This window comes from Pollachius pollachius (genome assembly GCF_949987615.1).
Source record: "Pollachius pollachius genome assembly, chromosome: 1".
Taxonomy (NCBI): domain Eukaryota; kingdom Metazoa; phylum Chordata; class Actinopteri; order Gadiformes; family Gadidae; genus Pollachius; species Pollachius pollachius.
Genome location: NC_136934.1, coordinates 5,559,073 through 5,582,241, shown reverse-complemented (window position 1 = coordinate 5,582,241; position 23,169 = coordinate 5,559,073). Strand labels below are relative to the sequence as shown.

Here is a 23,169-nt window from a genome sequence, read left to right as displayed (position 1 = left end):
GCACTGAGCAATTAGTTCATGACAAAATGTTATAACACGTATGTTATCTTTTGTCGCTGGGTCATCATTACAGGTCAGCACTTTTTTAAATGCATGTGGACTAACACACCAGTTCACAAAATCATATAGAATTTCTGGTACATATTTACTGCACTCGACTGGGGACATCTTATCACTGCTTATGTAGAATTGAGGCTCATGCTCTACATTTTCCATAGCTTTCCTTAATATACCTGCAGCCTGGTGTAGGATTTGTGTATCAGTTAGAGACTCTCTTCTCTGTGGCGGCAATGTCTCACTATCTTCTGTAACTTTTTCTCTGAGAAGAGCCGCTTCTTTCATTGCTTGACCAACTGTAATGGCACCATAACAGATCAGATCAGATTTTCCAGGACGTTCAATGAAGATAAGTTTCTCTCCATAATGTTGGTTCAACTTTGCTTTGAGTCTCCAAGCTGGATACTTCGCAGGTTCTTGAGTAGTGCTTATTTTTCCCACATAGCTCTGAGTTAGAGCACTTAGTGTGGTAACTGTCATCTTCTTGGAAAACAAGGTCTTACTTAATTCTTCAGTTAGCTCAATGAAAGCTTTTTCATGTTCATTTAATTTATTTTCTGAAAGATGTTTGTTTCTGGCTGCTGTGATGTTATTTTTTGAAATGTAGTGTCCTAGGCAGCTCTTGTGTTACTTTGCATCATACGCAAATAGGTCGACATGATTCAGCATGCGAAGATGAATTTTCTCATCAAACCTCTCTGCGGCTGCATCGAGGACCTTTGACCTTGTGCTTTCTCCTGTACCAGTGCTTATAGGGGTCAGGCCTTCTTTCTTTGTGGCTTTCTGCCTGCAAATGAAGCACTGGCTGCGGATGTCAAATCCTGGCTCTCTCCCTTGGCTGGTTCTTGCTCAATGGCAGTACGCTGATAGTGACTCGAACTAGAATAACTAGCCCTAGACTTGCTAGCACTAGACTTGTGATATGAAGCTTTAAACTTAAAGGACAAGATGTCATCCGAGTGGGGGGATATCCTCTCATGGACTTCATCACCACGTTCCTGAGCAACCTTCAATATTGTTGTGAGTCCTTCTAAGGTAGGTTTCCTGACATATGGATTCTTCTTATCTCCTTCTAGAGGCTTTTCACATATTAAGCACAACTTGTCATCAAGTTGTGCATTGCTTGCCATCTCTGTTGGATCCATTTTTACTGTGAACTGTGAAAAATATAACTATTAATTTTACTCATGTTCTTGGTAACATAAAATAGGCCTCAAATTTAAACTTTTCAAAAAGAGTAGTATTACATTTGTATAAATTTGTGTCTTACCCATTATCGGTCATCTTATTGGTGGTCCTTGGTTAGATTTTCCTGGTTAGATCAGTGCATATATCTCCTCTTGGACAGCCAGGTGTAATGATTTAGCTAACAGCTTATTTAGCTAACAAACCACAGTTCTTCCCCTGCTGTCATTGGTTGAACTGAATTGGCTTCAATTTACTGCTTAAAGTAACTACTAAATCTCAATCATCTATTTGTGATTGGCTCTCTGTATTTAGGCCCCTGCAATTCTCTGTGCACCTTTGGATAAAACATATATTACTTCTGAAATCATAAATTAATATTTCCACTATTTATTACATGGCTTTATGTTGCCCCTGCCGCATACATCATGTGTGATTGAATATGGCATTGTGCTTCGCTCACATATATAATTGCCTCAATCCAGGGATTGAGTACTGTATGTAATCCAACAATGTCAACTCAGACAGAGAACAGTTAGTCTCATTTTCTATGCACTCAGTACAAGATATCTTCACACAACCAACTTGTTATTGTTTAATAGCATCCTAGGTGATGGAGTAGCAGCTATTTGACATAAATGTATGTTTTTTTTTGGTAAATGAGAGAAAGTAAAGAAGTCCTCACTAAGAAAGTACAATTTCCGCCTAAACTAAAGTTATGTTAAAGGACTGTTATTCAGTATTCCTTTTGGTAAATTACATTCTGACTTTTTGGTGATGTAGGGTAGACACCTGGTTCATACCTCAGCAATTCTGATGGAGATAAGAGTGAGCATTCTCATGTTATAGGCTTTTTGGTCACCTTTGCCCTATTCAGATTTGCTTTTTTCAGGGATTGGGGCAGGTCTAAAGAATAGCCCAAAAACACATTTTCCCCCCAAAAGAAAGTTTCGCAACACTCCATTTCATTAATGGGAGACCTTAAAGATAAGAAAAAACATGGTTGCGTTTAGTTCTAAGTCGGGTGGGGGTATCTCAAAAACTAAGGCCTTTTTTGACATCTTGCTACTTGACTAAAATGTACATGGCCATTACGGGTATCGAACCCGCGACCTTCGCGTTATTAGCACGACGCTCTAACCAACTGAGCTAAACGGCCAGTGGGTGACGGAGAGGATAACATAAAATATAAACCGCCATATTTCCAAGCGCCAATTAACTTGAGAAGCGCAAATTTGCAAGGTGAAAAGATTACACTTAAGCTACAAAATACAGATGGCCATTACGGGTATCGAACCCGCGACCTTCGCGTTATTAGCACGACGCTCTAACCAACTGAGCTAAACGGCCAGTGGGTGACGGAGAGGATAACATAAAATATAAACCGCCATATTTCCAAGCGCCAATTAACTTGAGAAGCGCAAATTTGCAAGGTGAAAAGATTACACTTAAGCTACAAAATACAGATGGCCATTACGGGTATCGAACCCGCGACCTTCGCGTTATTAGCACGACGCTCTAACCAACTGAGCTAAACGGCCGGTGGCTGACGTAGAGGATAACACGCATTATAAACCTCAGCTTTCATTGATAGACAATACGTTACGCACTGTGATAAGGTTACCCTTAAAGCTATGCGCTGCAAAAAAGACATGGCCATTACGGGTATCGAACCCGCGACCTTCGCGTTATTAGCACGACGCTCTAACCAACTGAGCTAAACGGCCGGTCACAACAGTTTCAACCAATAACTTCATAGTAATACCCACAAGAGCATAACAAATTAAATCATCTCTTATTTCGGTAAAGCGAAAATGAATAACGACCAAACTAAGACAAGAATGCAGAAGGATGAATGCAGCAGAATCCCAAGTCCATCCCTAATGTTTGTTTATTGTAAAGCTGCCAATAGTTGTAGGATAGGCCCAAATGAAGGAGAAATACTGGGTCTCTTCAATCTCCGTTACCACGACATTCCTTTGGTTCAAAGCTCAATACAAGGATTAATAATTTACGTGAATGTGATACCAAATAATCACCTACCTTTTTCCTTCCATTTTACTCTAACATTTTCATTTAATAGTAATGCATTCAAGAAATAACTTCAAGAGACCTTCTGTGATTCAGAGAGACATTGTTTATTGTAGTCTGAGCGGTGGGAATGAGTCATGGAGTTAAGCCAGGTGTCTGCCCCCGTAGTTATTACCCTGGAGGCACATAAGTCTGGATGCTATAAAACCAAGATCTTGGGCTACACACAGGTCTGAGGGGACATGAGACTATTGTAATGCAGGATATATCTCTGGGGAAGGCTTAGGAAGATGAGGTGAGATGTGAATACAAAGCGAGCAATCTCTGGTCTCCGCTCCCTTTGGCATGTTCCAGAAGAGTCTGTCCAAGAAGACAAGAAAGTAATTATTGAGCAGGTACACGCTTAACAAGAAAGTAATTATTGAGCAGGTACACGCCTAACAAGAAAGTCATTATTGAGCAGGTACACGCTTAACACAAATCATCATCACTTCTATCACTACTACTGCTGCTACTACTAGTGCTATTGCTACTACTGCTGCTACTACTGCTACTACTACTACTACTACTACTACTACTAGCAAGCAAGAGACTCATAATTTGAGCAAGTCATAACCTGTGCCGGCTTTTATATACTACTTATAGGTTAACACCACCTTATCTCTGCGTTTTGTGCCAGAACACATAGATTAGCAAAGCACACAATTCGAAAGAAAATAAACAAAAGTCTCGAGTATTTCAAAAAAAAAAAAAAAACTACTTCTAGAACAATCTCGCTGCTCTCCCGCGGTCAGCAGCACTCACGTCCATCAGCTCCTGGTCGTTTTTGGCGTGGAGGTGTTTGAGGAGGTACCAGCGGGCCACCTGCACCACGCTACCCGCCTGCTCCCATGGACAGGGTGGGTAGGCCAGTCTCTCCAGCAGGCGCCTGGTCTCCCTGTTGGCGGGGGGGGGGGGGGGGAGTGAGACATGATCCTGGGACCCCAGAGACGGACAGCTTTAGCTGTGATCCCAGGATTAAAAGGGCCGGTGGGGAGTTTCGTTCCTGGACTGCGTTACCATGCTTTTAGTCAGCTGCCACGACGATGCAGTGCTGGAGGGCCGAGGCCCCGGTTGGCTCACGTTACGCGGCCAGGGCAAAAACAAGGTCACCGCCGCCGAGCTAACATGGCATGAGCGAGGGCTTCGTCCAGCCGAGACGAAACACTGGAAACGTTGGGGTTTTCTACCTGAATCCAGTGCATTTCTGAATCCGTTTTTTTGTTGATTATGGTTGATCTTGTTCTTCTTTAGTAATTTATTTGAATTTATTATTTAACCGCCACGTGACAGATCAAGAGATTAACACAGACTTTACCCTATCAAAAGGAGCTTGACTTCTTGACTGACCAACACTGCGTTTCACACGGTAAGGTAACCCTTGAAGTGCTACAAAAGCATATGGCCATTACGGGTATCGAACCCGCGACCTTCGCGTTATTAGCACGACGCTCTAACCAACTGAGCTAAACGGCCACTTACAGATGTCCAATAGGTAACTAAAGTGAAATCTGGTGCCATAATATGACCCCTTTAAATATTTTGAAAAATGTTTTAATACTTAGAATAGTTGTTCTTCTTTAGTATCTTATTAGTATAAAAGGTTATTCTGCTCAATGTCATGTAACTGTTAAGGAGACTGCCAACTGACATACATGCAAATTCAATCTTTTTGAGAAAAACTGCGTGAGACACTGAAAGCCTATGGCCCTATTTCATGAAGTCTTTGTTACAAGCCCACATGGTTTCCATTTTTAGCCGTGCAAAAAATAGTATTGCCAAAGGACCCCGGGATCTAACCAGTGACCTTTAGATCTTAAGTCTAACGCTCTCCCAACCCAGATATTCAGCACGTGCAAACCTCTATTGAGACACCACATCCGTTTTTATATTGCTTCTGATACTTGCGTAGTGACTTGAGGATTGCTATATTGAGGATTGCTGCTTCAAACAACAGAGACGGGAAAGGGATCCAGCCACAGTGTTTGAAGCAGGATAGCAGAGGCACCAACCTAGCCGCCATCTTGGTAGCAAACTGAAGAAGTGCTTGGAAGAGAAGCGCCATGGAGGAGGAAGCCAGCTTCAAAGTCTCCGAAGTAGCTTCCAGAACAAGCTCATTCCACTCGTTGCCATGGGCACCAGCCTGAGAGGGGACACGCATAGATGGAAAGAAAATAAATCCTTTTAACTCATTTTAGATTTACAATTCCAGATATAAAAAGGGCAAAGTAATGTAATATTGGCTTTGCAAAGTAGTTGAATTACTATGGAAACAACATTGTTAATTCATGGTAAACCTCACAAACGTCAACTAATTTCACAGTTGAGAGATTCACAACCCTCTATTCTGATCGTCTGTTCAAAGAGGATAGGCAGCAGAAAAGCAGCATTAAAGGATTTAACCACCGACGGCATGCATCCAAATGTCCTGAACTGAACCATGCAGAGGTCCCCAAATGCTCAGAGCTCCAGACAAAAAGGGGAAAACAAAGGCTTTGCCCCCCTTTGCTGAATTGGCTGCTTCCAGTTGACCTCGGCTGATGACCCAACGTTATCATATCTGACTGTGAAGCCAGCTGCCCTCCAGCCAGCCTGCTAACCTGTTCTTGCCAACTTGACTTGATGAGGGCACAAGAGACCTCCGGCCCTATACTGCCCCATCCCAAAACTATCCCACTGGTTATATCATCGCAGTCCCCTCCACTGCAAAATAAACGCATGAATAATCCCCCGGATTGTGAGACTAGTACGATACTTCAGCGTTCTTGCTCGGCTTTTAGACTTCGGGGGCTTATGCAAAATCTCAGATCTAATTAAATATGTACTTGTGGGAGTGCAACGATGAGGACGATGATACAAGCTCATTTACCGTTCCACATGGACACTCACCATGCACGGCCCCAGGGCCAGCAGGGCCAAGCCCAGCAGGCTGGCTATCTGTGCACTGGGCAGGCACAGCTGGGAGGCGAGCTGCAGGCTCTGTCTGTAGGCCATCACGGCCTGGATCAGCAGGCCCTGGCTACGGTACAGCTCAGCCAGCCACTGGTAGAGGGAGAGACAGAGAGACAGTGAGACAGAGAGACAGAGAGACACAGAGACACAGAGACAGAGAGACAGAGAGACACAGAGAGAGAGAGAGAGAGAGACACAGAGAGAGAGAGAGAGAGAGAGAGAGAGAGAGAGAGAGAGAGACAGAGAGAGAGACAGAGAGAGAAACATTGATAAGAAGAGAGGCAAGGACAAAACGGGAGGATTACAAGAGAGAGAGTCAAACAGAGAGCGACACAGAGTGAGAGAGTGAGATACAAAAATACAATGTGATAAGCAGGAGGGAAGAGAGAAGCAGCAGCAGCAAAGAGAAACAGTGATGAGAAGAGAGGCAAGGATAAAAAGCTAGGATTACAAAGGCCAGGGGGACATGGGAGGGGTGGGAAAGAGAACGTATACAAGGAATGACGCAGACACAGACAACCCTTCAGTAGCAGTTACTTCAGGCATTAATCTTATCAGTACACCGCAGACGTAAATAACGTTGAAAACACCTCCCTGCTGATTGCAGCCCTTCGATCAGGAACTGAAAGTATTTCATTAGTCCAGTCTATCAGCAGGGAACGGTGTCCACTGTAATAATAGCCAAAGTCATCTTGGCAGAGAAGGATAAAGCCTTTGTCGAAGTGTGCGCTATTGCTTTCCCCAATGTACAGTGAGGATGCAAATGTCTGAATCCACCATTACATAGTTTATCTTTATTATAATGGCTCATGGTATCCAACCACTCATTAATACAGTTACATTACTTTACATAGCTAGATCTCCAAGAAATACATTAAAAACATATCCAACCTTTCTTCTTTTAATGAATGCACTCTCTGGCATTGAAATAACGTTTTGAAAAATTGCCAATATACCGTTATTATATTGTGTACTACTACCATATAGTAATGCAATTTTGTCAGGTGATTCAATTAGATTGTCTATGCCTTGTTTTAGTTTTTTGCAATGTATGCCATGGTGAGGAATCCCATTATGAGGCACCTTTTAAGTGGAGCAGTAAACTAGTACTTGGGGTACACTAAAGGGCTACACAATGGACGTGGAATAGGCTCATTGGATCTCCGCTGGTTTGCGTAGGTAGCGAGCATGTTGGCGGAGGGTATTCTGATCCTTTTGAAAGCAACAATTGGCCTAAAATATTCATAAAGCAGCCGGCCTGCGGGAGCGCCACGCTAATGACAGAACTCGGTGTGTTTTTAAAAACCAAGGGCGAGATGCTTACATGCCAAGCCCCGAGGTTGGTGGGGTTGACCATGACACTGCTGCTGAGCTGCTCCAGCACGGCGTCCGGCAGCGCGGTACCCGCCCCGGCCAGCAGGAGGCGCTGGCACTGCACCCGCCTCAGGGACAGAACAATGGCAGGGTGCTCCGGGGAGACGCTCAGCACCTGATGAAAGAGAGCATCAACAAACGGAAATTAATAATTCAAGGGCATAAATAATATATCGCTGGGACAGTAAGGATGTTCATAGAACTAAGTGCCAAGCACTTACAATTGCTCGGTTTTAAGGTTAATTACCTATTCCCCATATATAGCAAAAATAGCTAGGATAAGATGCTAAACAACGCTAAGTGCTGTTTTTAAGTGCCAGAACGTACAACATACAATAAGTGTGCACGTTAAGTGCCTGGACGTCCAAACATACTCTAATTGCATAAGAGGGATGTTTTCAGGAGTGTAAGGGAGGAAGGCTATACAGAGTTCAGGTGAAGTCTGAACAAGTGAGTTTTTAGTCTCTTGCAGAAGCTGATGAGCGACTCTGCAGTACTGAAATCCGAGCTCTCTCCACCAATGCGGTGCCAAAACAGAAGAGTTGGGACTGCAGTCTTTGCTTGCTCTTAGCGATGGCTGTGCCAGTCATCAAGCTGAGGTGGCTGAGTGAAGTGCTCGAGCTGGGGTGTGTGGTCTGACCAGCGCCTGGAGGTAGGCAGGGGCAGTTCATTGACCGCCTTGTAGGCCGGTTCCATCAGCTTGAATCTGATGCGAGCTACTACAGGGAGGTCTCGTGAAAATATATCTGCAGTCTTTAAGGTAATTAACCTCAGTAAGGTTACAGTTCCAATCTCACGGATTTACATTAAGGAAGGAAGTAAGGTAGGAAGGGAGGGAGGGAGGAACGAAGATGAGTGAATATAAAATCTAAAATTCATGAGCTACTTAACCTAATTGACAAGTGAGGCAGCTTGACTTGCTGGATACACTTCAGCACCCAAATCAAAACGGAGGGTACATGAAGTGTTTCCTAGCCTGATCTAGCCTGTCTGTCTGTCTGTCCGTCTTTTGTCTGTGTGTGTCTAGTGTCTAGTGTCTGTGTGTCTGTGTCGACTGCGTGTCTGTGTCGACCTACCTGTGCGCAGAGGGCCTCTGCCTCGTCCAGCCTCCCCCCTAGGGTGAGCCCAGCGAGCGCCTGCTGCAGCACCCAGGTCTCCAAAGCCTGCGCTAGGGGCCGCTCCATCTCCTCCACGCAGCGCACTGGGACACACAACACACAGACAGCAGGGGGGGGGGAATCCATCAACAGTGGCTGACAGTGAACAGCGGCCCGAGCAGCAGAGGACCAAAGGGGGGCCTGCGTGGCTCACCTTTCTCGGAGACCACCGCCATGAGCATGGGCTCCAGCCCCTTGGTGCGCGTGGCGCTCTGGGAGAGGAAACGGGCGGCGTTCTCCGTGTGGCAGGCGGCCATGAGGCTGGCCCATGCGGCTGGGTCGTCTGGGGCACACGACGGAGGGGGGGGGGGGAGCAGAGGAAGGAGATATGAACCAAGTATTCACATGAGCGGAGAGCAATCTGTCCAGTGAACACACAGACGCAGCTTTAGCATTTAGACACAAAGGCAGTGGGGCAGGATATTGTTTTCTTATGTGTGTTTCTGTATGTGTTTCTCTCTGTGCGTGTGTGTGTGTGTGTGTGTGTGTGTGTGTGTGTGTGTGTGTGTGTGTGTGTGTGTGTGTGTGTGTGTGTGTGTGTGTGTGTGTGTGTGTGTGTACCAGGACAGAGCAGCACTGCTCTCTGCATGGTCTTCAGGGCATTTCTATGCCTGTCTTCTCCAGAGTGTCTGCCGCCGGCCAGCTGGTTCACGCCACTGTATAACAGCGCCCTCTGCAGGCACACAGGATAGTTGCAAGCACCATTGCAAGTTTGCGAGACTGAATAAAACACGACCAAATGATCAGCAAGAGACTAATCAAGAACCCGGCCAGCATCTATATTTCTTAACTAAATAATTTAAAATGTTGAAGGAGAGATCCTCCACTCTGCGTTCCTTCTCAAGATTTTCTCCTTGCTAATGAGGGAGTTTCTTTTTACCCTCTGGGGGCTAGGGAAGGGGGCTGTCATCAAAATATGACCTGTCAAGCCTTTTGAGACTGTAACTGTGATTAAGGGCTACACAAATACAATTTAATTGATTGAATATAACCCTTGTACTGTCAGTACACAGCACGTACCTTTCCTTGGGTCATACTGGCAAGACAGGCAACATGGCCGGCCACCGCGCCACCCTAGGGAACACAACAGAACATGACCTGGATCACAACCGACAGAAGCTAGGCCCGTACCCGTTTCTAATGCACTTGGGATAGATATATATATATATATATATATATACTATTTTTTACTAATGATAGGATTTGGGTTACGGTTTTCATACGGCAATTGGTGACCTGGATATAATTATAGAATATGTTTTCCATTAGCTCTACTACAAGTGTGTGTGCGTGCGTGCGTGCGTGCGTGCGTGCGTGCGTGCGTGCGTGCGTGCTTACATTTGCTTTCTTTGGGCAGTACTGTGGGACCAGCCTGGACAGTAGAGCCCAGAGTGAAGGGTTTCCTGGATTGCTGTGATAATAAAAAAAAAAAATCACTCCATAATCGCATCTCGTTAGCATAACACTGTGTATGATTTAGGATGAGTTATATCCCAGTAACTGAACAGCTAACTAGTACAACCGGACGCTCCACCTGTGCACTGCCCGGGACGCCTCCCGCTGCACGCCGCTGTAGTCGCCCTGCAGGGCCAGCAGGGCGCAGGTGAGCAGGCAGCGCTGCTCCACGGCGCCCCCGGTGGCCGTGCCCTGCTTCAGCAGCTCCGTGAGGGCGGCGGCGGCAAGCGTGGCGTCGCCGTGGTCCAGGCCCAGCGCACACAGACACAGCAGGGACTCCGGGATGGGCTCCTTCAGCATGGAGCTGGGGGGGGGGGGGGGGGGGGGGGGGGGGGGGGTTAGGACCCATGGCTACGGCTTGATTAGGGACACCAACACACCTTCAGCCACACACACACCCACACACACACACACACACACACACACACACACACCACACCTTCAGCCCCACACACACACACACACACACACCAACAACCACACACACACCTTCACCTGCAACCACACACACACACACACACACACACACACACACACACACACACACAGCCACACACACACACCTTCACCTTCACCAACAACCAAACACACACACACAACCACACACACACACACCTTCACCTACAACCACACACACACACACACACACACACACCTTCACCTACAACAACACATTCACCAACAACCACACACACACACACACACACACACACACACAGACACACACACACACACAAACACACATACCTTCACCCAGACTCTGGGTTCTCTTTTCCAGTAGTGCCATCATCACGTCTGCCATCATCACTGGCAGACGTGATGATGTTGAATCATCACATCTGCCAGTTCAAGACGACATTCAGGCGAGGCCTACTCTTACTATGCATAGCAGACGTGAGGATTTAAAAAAAAAAAAGGAGCATAGGAAACGCGCCGCAGCGCACGCGTCCCTTCGAAGCCCAGCGGGGCGGGCACACCACTGACCATTTGAAGAGCAGCGTCTTGGCGGCGTCCTGGCTGCCAGCGCGGCGCTGCAACAGGGCAAGGGCGGTCAGGACGTAGGCCTTCTCCTTCTCACTGGAGGCAATGGCCAGGGCCCGCTCGTAGGCTAAGGGACGCGCACGCACACGCACACACACACACACACACAGACACAAATAATAGATACAATGAGAAACTGTGTGACAGCATTGCAGAACGTCGGTGCATTTTAGTGTCTCTCTGTGTTCACATTTCCAGTCTGGGAACAGGCCAGCGCCTCTCACACTGATTGCAAGGCGGTATTTCCAACATTCCGCCATTTGTAATGTCTCGACAAGGATGAACCAACCTGGTCGTCTGGGCCATGGGCAGGGCCATATACCTTATCAAGGTCGAGAGTGCTTCTGTTCTCTTGTTATTCACGTTTTCTTTAATATAATACTCGCGGAGAAGGAACACATCTCGAAACTCCTCCTCAACCGCGTACACTAAAGATTATTCAAGCTGAGTCTGTATCTCGCTGTATTACATCCTGGAAAAAAACATCTATTCAACCCTCTTATCCAACCTGTCAAGTTGCTTTGATTTCGACTTCAACAATTACTGCTACGACGGAAAATACCCAACGCAGAGTCTATACGAACCGTTTAGAAACAAGCTGATATCTAACAGCATCCAGGCACTAACCGCCTGCCTTGGGTATGGCAGCGTCTCACCGTTGATGCTCTCTGGTGTGTGCCCTGCCCTGCAGTGGGCCAGAGCCAGCCCCGCCAGGTCCTGGAGCTCCTGCAGAGGGGTGGAGGAGTAGACGCGCACCGCCTCCTCCCACTGCCCTGTGGAGCTGGGGTGGGGGGGCGGCCGGACAGTACCGTCAGTTAGAAACCACCGCAATCTACAGAACCACCGCTGTTTGGAAGTGCATCAATTTACGAAAAAAAACTGAAATGTGTGTCTCCGTGAGTTACGTTGACCGCTTTGCATCTTAGCAACTCAAGTACAAGCTGTCCATAGACGGGTTTGGTCGAACGGTGAGTTACCACAACGCGCGGCCGAGGCTGCCCAGAGCGAAGGCCAGCTCGTCTGTAGGAGGCCCTGACTGGAGGAGCTCCACCGCCCTGAGGTTTAACACAACAACAACAACACGTTACACAGCTACACAAGGATCGCACAAAATACCTCAAGAACAGCCTGACATGGCTAGAGGTTAAAGCACCACATCCGGGTATTTCTTATTTGCCCAAAGTGACATAATGCCAAGGGTAGATGAAAGAAGTGACACAGACTTGCAGAAGTGAAGCAGCTTTTTGGACTTGAACTGCACACACACGCCATACACAAGGAGAGAGAAAGCAGTGTTACCTCTGGTAGGCCTGCAGCGCCTGTGTCTTCAGCTGCAGGTGTTCGTTGAGGAAGCCCAGCATGATCAGGGCATCAGGGTCAGTCTGGATCCTCTCTGGGTGAATGACACCAAGGCACAACCAACGGCAGCCGTCAAGCCTCAACGAAATAACGCTTCTCAAGGTGGTGCGCCGATTTGTTCCACTGCAGTCATTACTTTTTCTCCTAAGTGACTCTTAATGAGCTGAGCCCATCCAGCCTCTACTGAATCAACCAGAGTACCTATAACTTGGAATTTATATCGCTTGGTCGGTCGCCAGGCATAATTCGATTGCTGGACAAAACTGATGACTGCAGTGAAAAAGTTGCTCAGCGCAGACTTGAACCACTGCCACGCTGGTGGATCCCAGGAAACAGCGCTGGTCCCGATTCCCTATGTTAACGAGAACCCGGGCACCAGTGTGCCTGGGTGCCAGTGTGGCCGGGGCTCTGAGCACCTGTTGGAAGTGTGTACCTGTATACCCAGGCCTCTGAGCAGCTGTTGAGTGTGTACCTGTTGCAGTGCGCACCTGTGTACCTGTGTACCAGTGTACCCGGGACTCTGAGCAGCTGTTGAGTGTTTACATGTTGAAGTGTGTATCTTTGTACCAGTGTACACCGGGTCTCTGAGCACATGTTGCAGTGCGTACCTGTGTACCTGTGTACCAGTGTACCCGGCCCTCTGGGCACCTGCTGCAGTGCGTACCTGTGTACCTGTGTACCAGTGTACCTGTGTACTTGCAGAGCGCCGTCTGAGCGGCGGACACGGCGTTCATCTGGACGATGTTGTAGCGGTACAGCTCAGAGTCCCGGTTGCTCTTGTCCAGCAGGGTGGAGCACACCCAGAAGGCGTAGCCCTTCACCCCCTCCGTCTGGGGAGGCAAAGACAAACCGTCAAGGAAAGGAGAAGTAGAAGCTTGCAATACAGTTGTACCAATATGTTTGGCTGGCCCTGGATCCTGTGTGGTACATCTGTGTCGTGCTATTCTGTGTCAGGAGAATAAGTATATAAATATTAATACAATTACATACCGGTCCATGATTCAAAGTGATCACCTTCATTATTTTCTAAAGGGCAGCCCCTGAAGCATGTTATTCTCCCCCTGACCACAAGGTGGACGCCAGTAAAGTGCTAAGTGTTGAAACGTAAGCTCACATGAGTGCTGAGTTCCGTGGTGTGCCTGAAGAGGTCCATCGTATCGTAGCTCCCCACTGCCTCTGCTATCAGCGCCTGGCAGGAATGGACCAAAGGTACAGAATCAAAGACACATTCTGAATGGCTTCGGTGCTCTCTGACGGTGACAGCAAGGTTGGATGAAACAGAGAGGGAATGACATGTAACATGGGACCACAGGTTGGAACCTAACCTTGTCGGCTAAAAGGAATATTCACTACATGTTTAGCTTAGATGGAGCCACAGAGTAACCCCTGAATCAAGGCAAATGATCGGGCGTCTGATCGATTAAATGATGAACGGTGATATATGTGTGATTCCAATACCTGTCCAATCCAGCAGTTCACATACAGCGGCTCCAACGACTGGGCTACTTTGAAGGCCTCGTGTGACAGCTGGGGAACAAGAAGAGAAGTTATCCGTTGTATTTGGGTCACAAGGCAATGGTTATCATTGTTCTCTTTGTTGAAATATACAATAATTACCTCCAAATTTTCCTTCTTCAAATACAGTGTGCCAAGATTGGTCCAGGCTGTTACGTTCTATACAGGGGAAAAAGTAAACAAGAAAATCTATAAATGCATTGCTTGAAATAATCATACCACATGAATGCATAGAATAATTTACTCACATTAGGTTCAACTTCAACTGATTTTATGAAGCTGTGCTGAGCCAGGGCAAAGTTCTCAAGACCTGGTGAAAAAAAAATATATAAAAATTAAATTAAGACCTTGGCTTGAAGACGATGATGATGATGACAATAGTATATAGAGTATTTATATGAAGCACTTGTTTACCTTTGCTCATCGCGATCACTCCCAGTGCATTCCAGTAGCTATAGTTCCCACTGTCCATCATGATCGCCTTTTTTACACACTTGAAAAAAGAAAAATAAAAGAAAAATAAGTAAAGCCCAACAGATATGAAAATGTTCCCACTAACACAGATGCCCATAGCGAAACCTTGTGGATATGGAGCTTTTCAAGTATACTAAAGGGGAGGGCCGGTACCTGCTGGGCCTTCTCCAGGAGCAGGGCCTGGCTGCAGTTATCCCCCTCTGCAGGGCAGGGGAGGCTGGCTTGGCGATGATAATTAAGTCCCAGGTCGTACCACAGGCTGGGGGCCTCGGGCATCAGCTTCAGAGCGCGGCCATAGCACCTGAAGAGAACAGTAAAGGGAGCCAAGTAGTGGGTCAGGCATTGATGAAATCCACCAAACCTTATCCAAACTGTATCTGTTTTTCCACTTAAAAGGGGTGGTCGTTAAAGGGCTGATTACGGTCCAACGTTCACGCAACTCAAGGGGGTTACGGACCCCTTAGGTCCTTGCGGACCCTCCTTGCGTCCTCCGCAAAGGGCAGACGTGCGTCTCCCAAAAACTGTAACCTTCCGTCGAGGCGACGCAACAGCAAGGGCTGTGATTGGTCCACTAACTAAAACCCGACGCTGAACCATAAAGGGTTCAGGACTGCGTCGAAGCGTCTGCGTGGTCATTGCGTTGCGTGAACGTGGAACCATCATCAGCCCTTAAGCCATAAGGCATGTCGTACCGCTCGCCCACTTTGAGGGTCTGGGCCTGGTTGAGCAGGTGGTTCTGGGTAGAGGGCTCCAAACCAGCCAGGGGGCCCGGCACCAGAACCCGGGCTCTGTCGGGAGACACGGCACCGACTGTAGTGCAGGCGTCTCCCAGCAGCTTCCACAAGCAGGACAGGTCTGGACGGAGCTCCACCGCCCTGAAGGGAGGGAAGAGGACGGGGTTGGAGGATGGACGGAACATGACTGTCTGGAACATCTTGTCCTCCACTCTGATGCCTGGGTGCCATGGACTGGGAATGCCTTTTGTAGCCAGTTCTTGAGCCCAGCTCTACCCATTACCTGAAGTGGCTTTTGATGGCCTGTTGAATGAGGTCTATGGCGCTTCCGTCTCGGTAGTCTTCCAATAAACCTTTGGCCAGGGACAACAGACACTCTCCCAGACCTGGAGAAGAAACAGTTACAGTACGCCAAAGTAATATCATATATTACGGTGGAGTAAGGCGGAAAGCCCCCAACAAACTGTACAAACCAATAGCTATCCCAAGACACACACACACACACACAGACACACACACACGGTACCTTTCAGGGCGGGGACGTAGTCCGTCCGGGCGGTGATCTGCCGGTACTCGGCGGCGGCCTCCTGGAACTTGCCCAGGGTCTGCTTGATGGAGGCCGTCTGGTAGACGCTGTAGATGGAGGAGGGCTGCAGCGCGTGGGCCTTGCCGAAGGCCTTCAGGGCAGCCGTGAAGCTCCGGCGGTTCAGGTAGGCCTCGCCCAGACACTCCCAGCACACCCAGTCCTCCGGGTCAGCCCTCAGAGCCGACTGGAGGCTGAAAAAAAACAAAAAAAAAACACGAAAATTGAAAAATAAAAAAGGACTGTATCTCGAGCCAGAAATGTGACAGGAAAGAGGGGGTGGGGGTGAATTACGTACTCTGCGATAGCCTGGGGCTGCTGGCCGACCTTCAGGTGATACAGGCCTCGCCTCATCCAAGCCCACTTGGCCGACCCAGGGGTGGAGTCGTCGATCACCGCCTGAAGCACGGCCAGAGCGGTGTCCTGCACCATGGAGACCGAGAGGGGGAATGAGTGACAGCTGAACCGACGCTGCCGATCCATAGCCCCCGGCCGAAGACAGTCACCAGCCATGGGTCTTGATTTAGGGGGGGGGCTCTCTGTAGGGACCTCACCATGTCACCCTGCTCCATGCTGAGGTCCACCGAGGCAGCCCCAGAATCCTCATCGCTGGCGTCCAGCTCGAAGGCCTTCTTGTAGCAGCCGCGGGCGCGGCCGGCGTCCTGGGCCACCTGCCGGTAGTAGTGGCCCAGGTAGCGGTACACGCAGCCCAGGTACGGGTCCAGCTTTGCGGCCTGAGGAACACATTGATAACGGCTTCTCAACGTGCATCTTCAGGACCAAAACCCAAAACACAGTAGAAGTGAGTGTGAAGAACAGAGTGTGTTTTATTTTTTTTGCTTGAAATCGCAGATCTTGCCTTTAGTTGAGTTCTCAGAAAAAAACAATAACTATGTAATAGAAGAAGGTGACCCTTGACTAGGGCTGGGCGATTAATTGAATTTTGATCGTGATTTCAATTTTAGCGTCAGACGATCACAAAATTAACATAATCAAGTTTTTTTTTTTAATCTTTTGTAGAAAGGGCAGAACAGCTGGATACGTATCTGTATATCATTTTAGATTGGAACATTTTCTTTTGGACCATTTTGTGTATTTTTTTAAGGCGAAATTTTACAACAAAAAAAATCTGAGAGACATGCTGAATAAATACATGGGTATATAAATACAACGATTATTTTTGAGTTTTCAAACTCAAAAATAATCGTGATTATGATTTTTCCCATAATCGAGCAGCCCTACTCTTGGCCCTGACCTAGCAGTGCCGCAGTGCCAACCTTAAGCAGATGTGTGTGGGCTTTGCTCCGGTCCCGACGGCTCTCTTCTCCCATGTCCCAGTAGAGCTTTCCCAACAGGAAATAGCTTTCCCCGACGTCCGGGCCCTGGGCTGCAGCCTGCAGGAAACTACAGCAGGGGAGAGAGTTTTTAACCAGGACATCGGCCTATTGAACGACACGGTACAACCAGCCACGGGAGAACACAGGTGCATTCACACTGAAGCAGGCCTGCCCACCTCTGCTCTGCCAGTTGGAGCTGTCCCTGGGCTGCCTGCACCAGGCCTCTCAGTACCAGGCCCTGGACAGAGTCCAGCAGCTCAGAGGACACCTGTGGAAGAGCCAGAGAAATACAGAACAATCGTTATTAATGCCAAAGTTCATTTTTTTTTAACCATTTCAGGTCTTGCATAAAGTGCGTTTCTGAAGCCATTGCAACAGACGCATGCGCTTCAAAGGATATGGATAAGTGATCTCAGACCAATTAGACCACACGGAATCGCTACCTGTAGAGCTTGTTCAGCCTGCCCTTTGTTCAGATATGCTCTCCCCTTGAAAGCTTTCAGGACTGTGTCGGTTTCAGCCCCAGGGATCTGAAACGAAAAGTTGAAAGCATATTTAATAAAATAACAATTGGCTCGATTGTAAGATTCAAGCAGTGCACAAAAAAAAAAATGCCTTATATAAAAATAGATGGAACACAATTGAACATATAAGAGAAGCGTATCTCAACTTGCTGTCTATTTCCACAATCTAGGTTGTTAGAAACAAAAGGAGAGTGAAATAGTTGACCAAGATTCATTGCTACACGTTTCTGTAACAAATATGGATCGACAAATAAGCGGTACTGATTGAACCATGAACCAGTACTGATTCTGGTGATGTCCAACTGAAAGCCCAGAGGGTCTAACCTGCTTCATGGTCTCCAGGGCCTGGTCCGCAGCCCGGGCGTCCCCACTCCGGACCAGGGTCTCCAGCCTCATCCTCTGCAGCTTCATCTTCACATCCTCCTCTCCAGACACACACAGGGTCAGACCTGAAGCCCCAACACACACACACACACACACACACACACACAGTGCATCGGTTCTCTGATCTTGGATCAAAGACTTCCACGATGAAAGCCAGATCTAACAGCGTGTTACTTGTACGTCAGTACTGTGATCGTAACTGTGTCGGTTCAAAAACAAATCAAACTCGTGTTTGACTTCTTGTCCCAGATCAGTTCTAGAGACCCAGGCGTGCTTTACCTTGGGAGCAGGACAAAGCGCTGTCACTGTATCGGTGCCGCTTGAGCTGGGCCTGGGCCAGGCTACACCATCCGGTAGCCGAGCCTGTTTCCTTTAAGCCTGAGTGAAAAGAGGCCTGGGAGTCAGTTACCCAGCATTCACAACGCAGGGTGTGGTAGTAAACAAGCCCTGTGCGATTGACTATAAATGCAATGGTAAATAGCTTGTGAACAAATAAGTTTTGTCGGTCGACATGGGAACTCACCTTGTGCCAGGCTCCTGATGGCCTCTAGATATTTGCCTTCCTGCAGCAATTTGGTGCCCATACCAACGAGGGCCAGTCCATTGTTTGGGGACATTTCCAGGAGCTGAGAGAAACAGCTGCCAGCTTCCTCTGTCTGGACGTCTAGAAATAAAAACAAAAAAGGGAGACATTCATACGACATGTCAACATTAACCGACTAACTTCTGTTAGACGTCAACGATAACGCAACAAACAATTCTTGCAAAGAGAAAAGCTGCATCTTGTGACGCACCTGAAGGTTTCTCGTCACATTGAGGTTCTGATCGAGTGTGATAGAGTGGTTACCTGTTTTGAGGTGGTGCAAGCACAGGACCTCCAAGGGGTAACTCTGACTGGGGTAGAGGGACAGCATGGACTTGCATGCCTCCTTCATCTTGGCCTCCGCTTGTGGAAGCTGCAGAGCATCACGACAAACACAGAAATATTGTTCCTGGCCTGAGAGGGCCCTAAACTCTCCTTTTACACTTCTTATTCCTTAACCCATTTGTGCCGGCTGCTGCGCGGCACAAATGGGTTAATTATCGTTGGCCGATTTTCCAATTGGACGGTAAATCAAGGTTGCACAAAATGATGACGTGTCCATGTCAATATCAACCATTTTAACAATGTTTTACACTTATTAGAAAAATGGCAGCTGGCGCTATTGCTACGATTGGGCTAGTTAAATAAATTATAAAATGGAATGGCCCCTGTATGTTAACGACTAAAATGTGATTGTAGACATTCAGAGTAGAAAAAGATTATGGTTGGACAACTCGTTTATTCTTGGACGCACCTTTGTCGCATGTGTCGGGACACTACAGGCTGAATTAATGAATGAACTTTACCATGCGTTGAATTTGATTTGGCTGACTTTAAATCCTCAATTAAATCACTTTTTTCCTTTCCCCCAAATGAGTCCTACCTTTATGGCTCTATGGACAATGTGAACAACGCTGAGCCATATCTAGCTATTGATGAGACCAGGTAAAAATGTACTGGCTCATTTCTTCCTTACTCCACAACCTTAGATATCAGGTCAGACGAGTGGGAATCAGTTAGGTCGAATTAGGTCTCAAACTGTATCGGCCTAAGTAGGGCTGGGCGATTAATCCAATTTTGATCGCGATTTCAATTTTTGCATCAAACGATCCCAAAACTAATATAATCGAGTTTGGTTTTTTTCATTAAATGTTTTAGAGAAAGTGCAGAACAGCTGGATACATTTCTGTACATTATTTTAGATTTGAACATTTTCTATTTGACAATTTTGTGTATTTTTTAAGGCAAAATTTCATAGTTCTCAATTGCAAAGTGTTTTTTGGGAGAGACATGCTGAATAAATAAATCATGTTTTCAAACTCAAAAATAATCGTTTGAATAATCGTGATTATGATTTTTTCCCATAATCGAGCAGCCCTAGGCGTGCATGCAGAATAGGGAGAACATTAGCAAACATGAAACACGATGCCATTGCTGCTCTCAAGCTGGCTAGCAACCTAACTCACTCTCCTGGTGAAACTGCTTGTCAAAATCACTCCGTTTGAGGCCAGAGATAATAATGCTAATAATAATAACGATGATTTAATTATTCCATCGGCTTAGGGGCCTGGCCTAGCCCACTAACAAAAAGTTTAACCAAAAAGTTTATGAAGGTCATAATTCATCGCTAGTCTATTACTCAAACATGCCCAGTAGCCTTATAATGGATTGGTTATTGGGTTTATTATCTATGAAACAAGAATAGGGAAAGATCTTTATTTGGGGACCATTGCTCCCCCCTGTGGCAGAAGAGAGCGTGGCGGCAAACGGCACAATGGAAAAGACGCTATAAGATGTGCTCTTGCTTAATAACAACAAAAAAAAAATGTTTATCAGTGAACCGCAACGTTTTGAGAAGAGGTTTTAAAATATCACTGACCCGTATCAGAGACTATTACGGGACAGACTTACCTTAGAGAGACACCTGATGTACTCAGCCGAGAGCTTCCTGTGGTCCTCTGCGGGGGCTGGAGGGGTGAGCACCATGGCCTTCTCAAAAGCGGTGACCAACTGGATTCAGGGATGACAGTCAATCAATGACATCAACTATAAGGAGCATGCCTCATGATATTCAACAACTGAGTGCAATGGCCTCTCTAATGAGGGCACTTGATAACCGCTCTGGCCTCCCGAAAATATTGAGTGCTCATTCATTTGGACAAAAAATTGATATCAGTACAGTTATTGAGTGCTCATTAATTTGGATCAAAATTGATATCAGTACAGATACTCTGTTGGCCAGCATATTATCTAACTTGTGTCTTTATGATTCTAAAGGAGATGGGGATTTATCACAAAAGACATGTCATGAACATAATGAATTGTTCATTCAACTCGTATGTTAATAGTAACCACATAATGAGGGATTGTGAAGCTGAATATGGGGGATATCGTACATGCTGTTGCGTTTCATTGTCTGTCTGATGCGTCTCAACGCAGCCCGACAGCTCCTGGATCATCTGCTGCCACAACTGCAGCAGGTCAGCCTTCTCTAGAGCGTCTTTCTCCTTCAGCTCGAGGAACTGCAACCACAGCTTCGCCAACTGAACACACACACACACACACACACACACACACACTGCCATTTGACAATCTTTATCATTGGTTGTTTGGAGTTGAGCAGGTGTTTCATGAGTAGCGTACCTTTAAATGTTCCTTGTCCGACCGATAGCTTTCAGTTAATTTCTTGATCACCTCATAACATTTCGTTTTGTCCGAGCTGTGAATGGAAAGAATGAGGATCGGCAACAAAATGTCAGGTGTATCACACCACTAAATACGTATTGTTTACTAATCGTGCAGCCAAAGCAAATAGAAAAATAGAAACAAGAAGAAACATTGGAACAGCCAAATAACCCAGGAGAAAAGCGGTGAAATGGTGAGGTCAAAGGTGTGTTTGGTGGAGCGGGGAAGGGTTCTGAGGAAGGCTTTCCTCCTAATCGGGGCCCACCTCGCATACAGCTCCACCAGCCTCTGGTAGACGTCAGGCAGCTCAGCTTTGAAATCCCACTGGTCGGTTTTCTCATACAAATTAGCTAAGCCCTGAAACACAAAAAGCACTTCAAAGCAGGGGCTTGTTTTGGTCACATCACGAGGCCGAATCTCAAGTGATGTTCTGAAGGACCAGGAGACCAGATTAAAACTGTAAATTAAAAGGCAATCTCGTTTTAAGTATTTTATCTGGATGGGGACACAATCTGTATTTAAACCAAAGAAGAAGTATCAAAGGAATAAATGTGAACATATTTAGGCTCAAGTACTGACATGCAACATTGTCCCTTAGTTAATTTGAGACGAAAGAGATCTGGCAAAGATAAGAGCATAACCTTTAAGAATAAACATTATTTTCCCTACTTTACCTGCCATGCAAGTAGCTGCTCAGGTTCAAGCTCCAGGGCCTTTCTATAGGCCGTCTGCGCCTGGTCCGGTTGCTCCAGCTCACTAGCTGCCAGGCCGATAAACACCCAGGCATTATAGTTCTCCTTTTCAAGTTTCAAAACAGCCTAAACAAATCAAATGGGAGAGGGAGAAAACAGAGTTAAAAACAGTAGTGTTAGCAAGGAGAACCAATAAATAAACAAAAACATTTCAATGTCACGCAAGCGGTGTATAAATCTGTAAATGTTGTTAACACTTCAAGGTTTTATGAGGTACCTTATGCAGTAAGACATGTCGGGCACTTTCCTTACCTTGCAATGCTTTAAAGCCTCTTTGAATTCTTTGTTTTTAATAGCCTCTCTGGCACTTTTCAGTGCAGCTTTCACTTCTTTAGTAGACATCCCTGGGTTATCTACAGGGATAGATCGCAGTCCCAGGACAATATGAACACACACTTCACTGTGTAAACATGACGAAACATAGCTGAATCTGAATTGAGCCTTAAAAGCGATGGTTTCGTTTTCATTCAAAACAGGTGACAACAAATTGTTCTAAAGAATACGTTTGAATTGCAAGCAAGATAAAAAAATATATATACATCAAATATCACATTTGCTTTAATACTATTATGTCTATCTATAATGCCCTGTCATCATTGTGTCAAGGAAATCGCAGCTGAGAAACTCCATCTGTAGATACCAACTTACTAGTTAGCCTCAGAAGCTAGTTCAAATGTATCTATGACTAGTTATTCAAAGTAAACACATAACCAACGCATTCAAACCTTTAAATAACTTAGACCTTAGACTTAAATATTTAAGTGTAGACCGCTAGTTAGTCGACCTGTTTGGCTTTGCACTGTAAACCATCGGTGGGAGCTGCGGTGCAGAACAGACCTGTGATGTTCTGCTGTGGTGGCTACTTCTCCGCCTTCAACGACAGGAAGTAAATAGTCGGGACTTTCAAAGTAAAAGCGTGATGTTGCTATTCACTACATTTTATTGGAC

General features: G+C 46.4%; 1 protein-coding gene across 2 annotated transcripts; it reads right to left on the bottom strand.

Moving 5' to 3' along the window:
• Window positions 1–3,386: 3,386 nt before the first annotated feature.
• Window positions 3,387–23,091, bottom strand: skic3 (SKI3 subunit of superkiller complex). 2 transcript variants are annotated; one of them, XM_079734460.1, is made up of 41 exons: window positions 23,059–23,091; window positions 22,474–22,574; window positions 22,144–22,287; window positions 21,735–21,826; window positions 21,428–21,503; window positions 21,181–21,327; window positions 20,696–20,794; window positions 19,049–19,157; window positions 18,725–18,865; window positions 18,481–18,579; window positions 18,142–18,266; window positions 17,737–17,823; window positions 17,470–17,561; window positions 17,234–17,360; window positions 16,511–16,690; window positions 16,255–16,379; window positions 15,900–16,150; window positions 15,657–15,759; window positions 15,332–15,514; window positions 14,793–14,940; window positions 14,580–14,658; window positions 14,414–14,475; window positions 14,268–14,324; window positions 14,109–14,177; window positions 13,765–13,839; window positions 13,339–13,480; window positions 12,591–12,684; window positions 12,269–12,346; window positions 11,948–12,072; window positions 11,235–11,358; window positions 10,330–10,554; window positions 10,134–10,206; window positions 9,816–9,869; window positions 9,357–9,468; window positions 8,950–9,078; window positions 8,715–8,839; window positions 7,589–7,753; window positions 6,202–6,354; window positions 5,325–5,455; window positions 4,078–4,210; window positions 3,387–3,633 (listed from the first exon to the last, which is right to left on the bottom strand). In XM_079734460.1, exons 2-41 carry the CDS (start codon window positions 22,561–22,563, stop codon window positions 3,556–3,558), a joined length of 4,701 nt encoding a protein of 1,566 aa, XP_079590586.1. In that variant the 5' UTR covers window positions 22,564–22,574; window positions 23,059–23,091; the 3' UTR covers window positions 3,387–3,555. The 2 variants fall into 2 exon arrangements, with proteins under 2 accessions (XP_079590586.1, XP_079590585.1); XM_079734459.1 differs by having other exon boundaries at window positions 23,006–23,084.
• Between the last annotated feature and the right edge of the window lie 78 nt (window positions 23,092–23,169).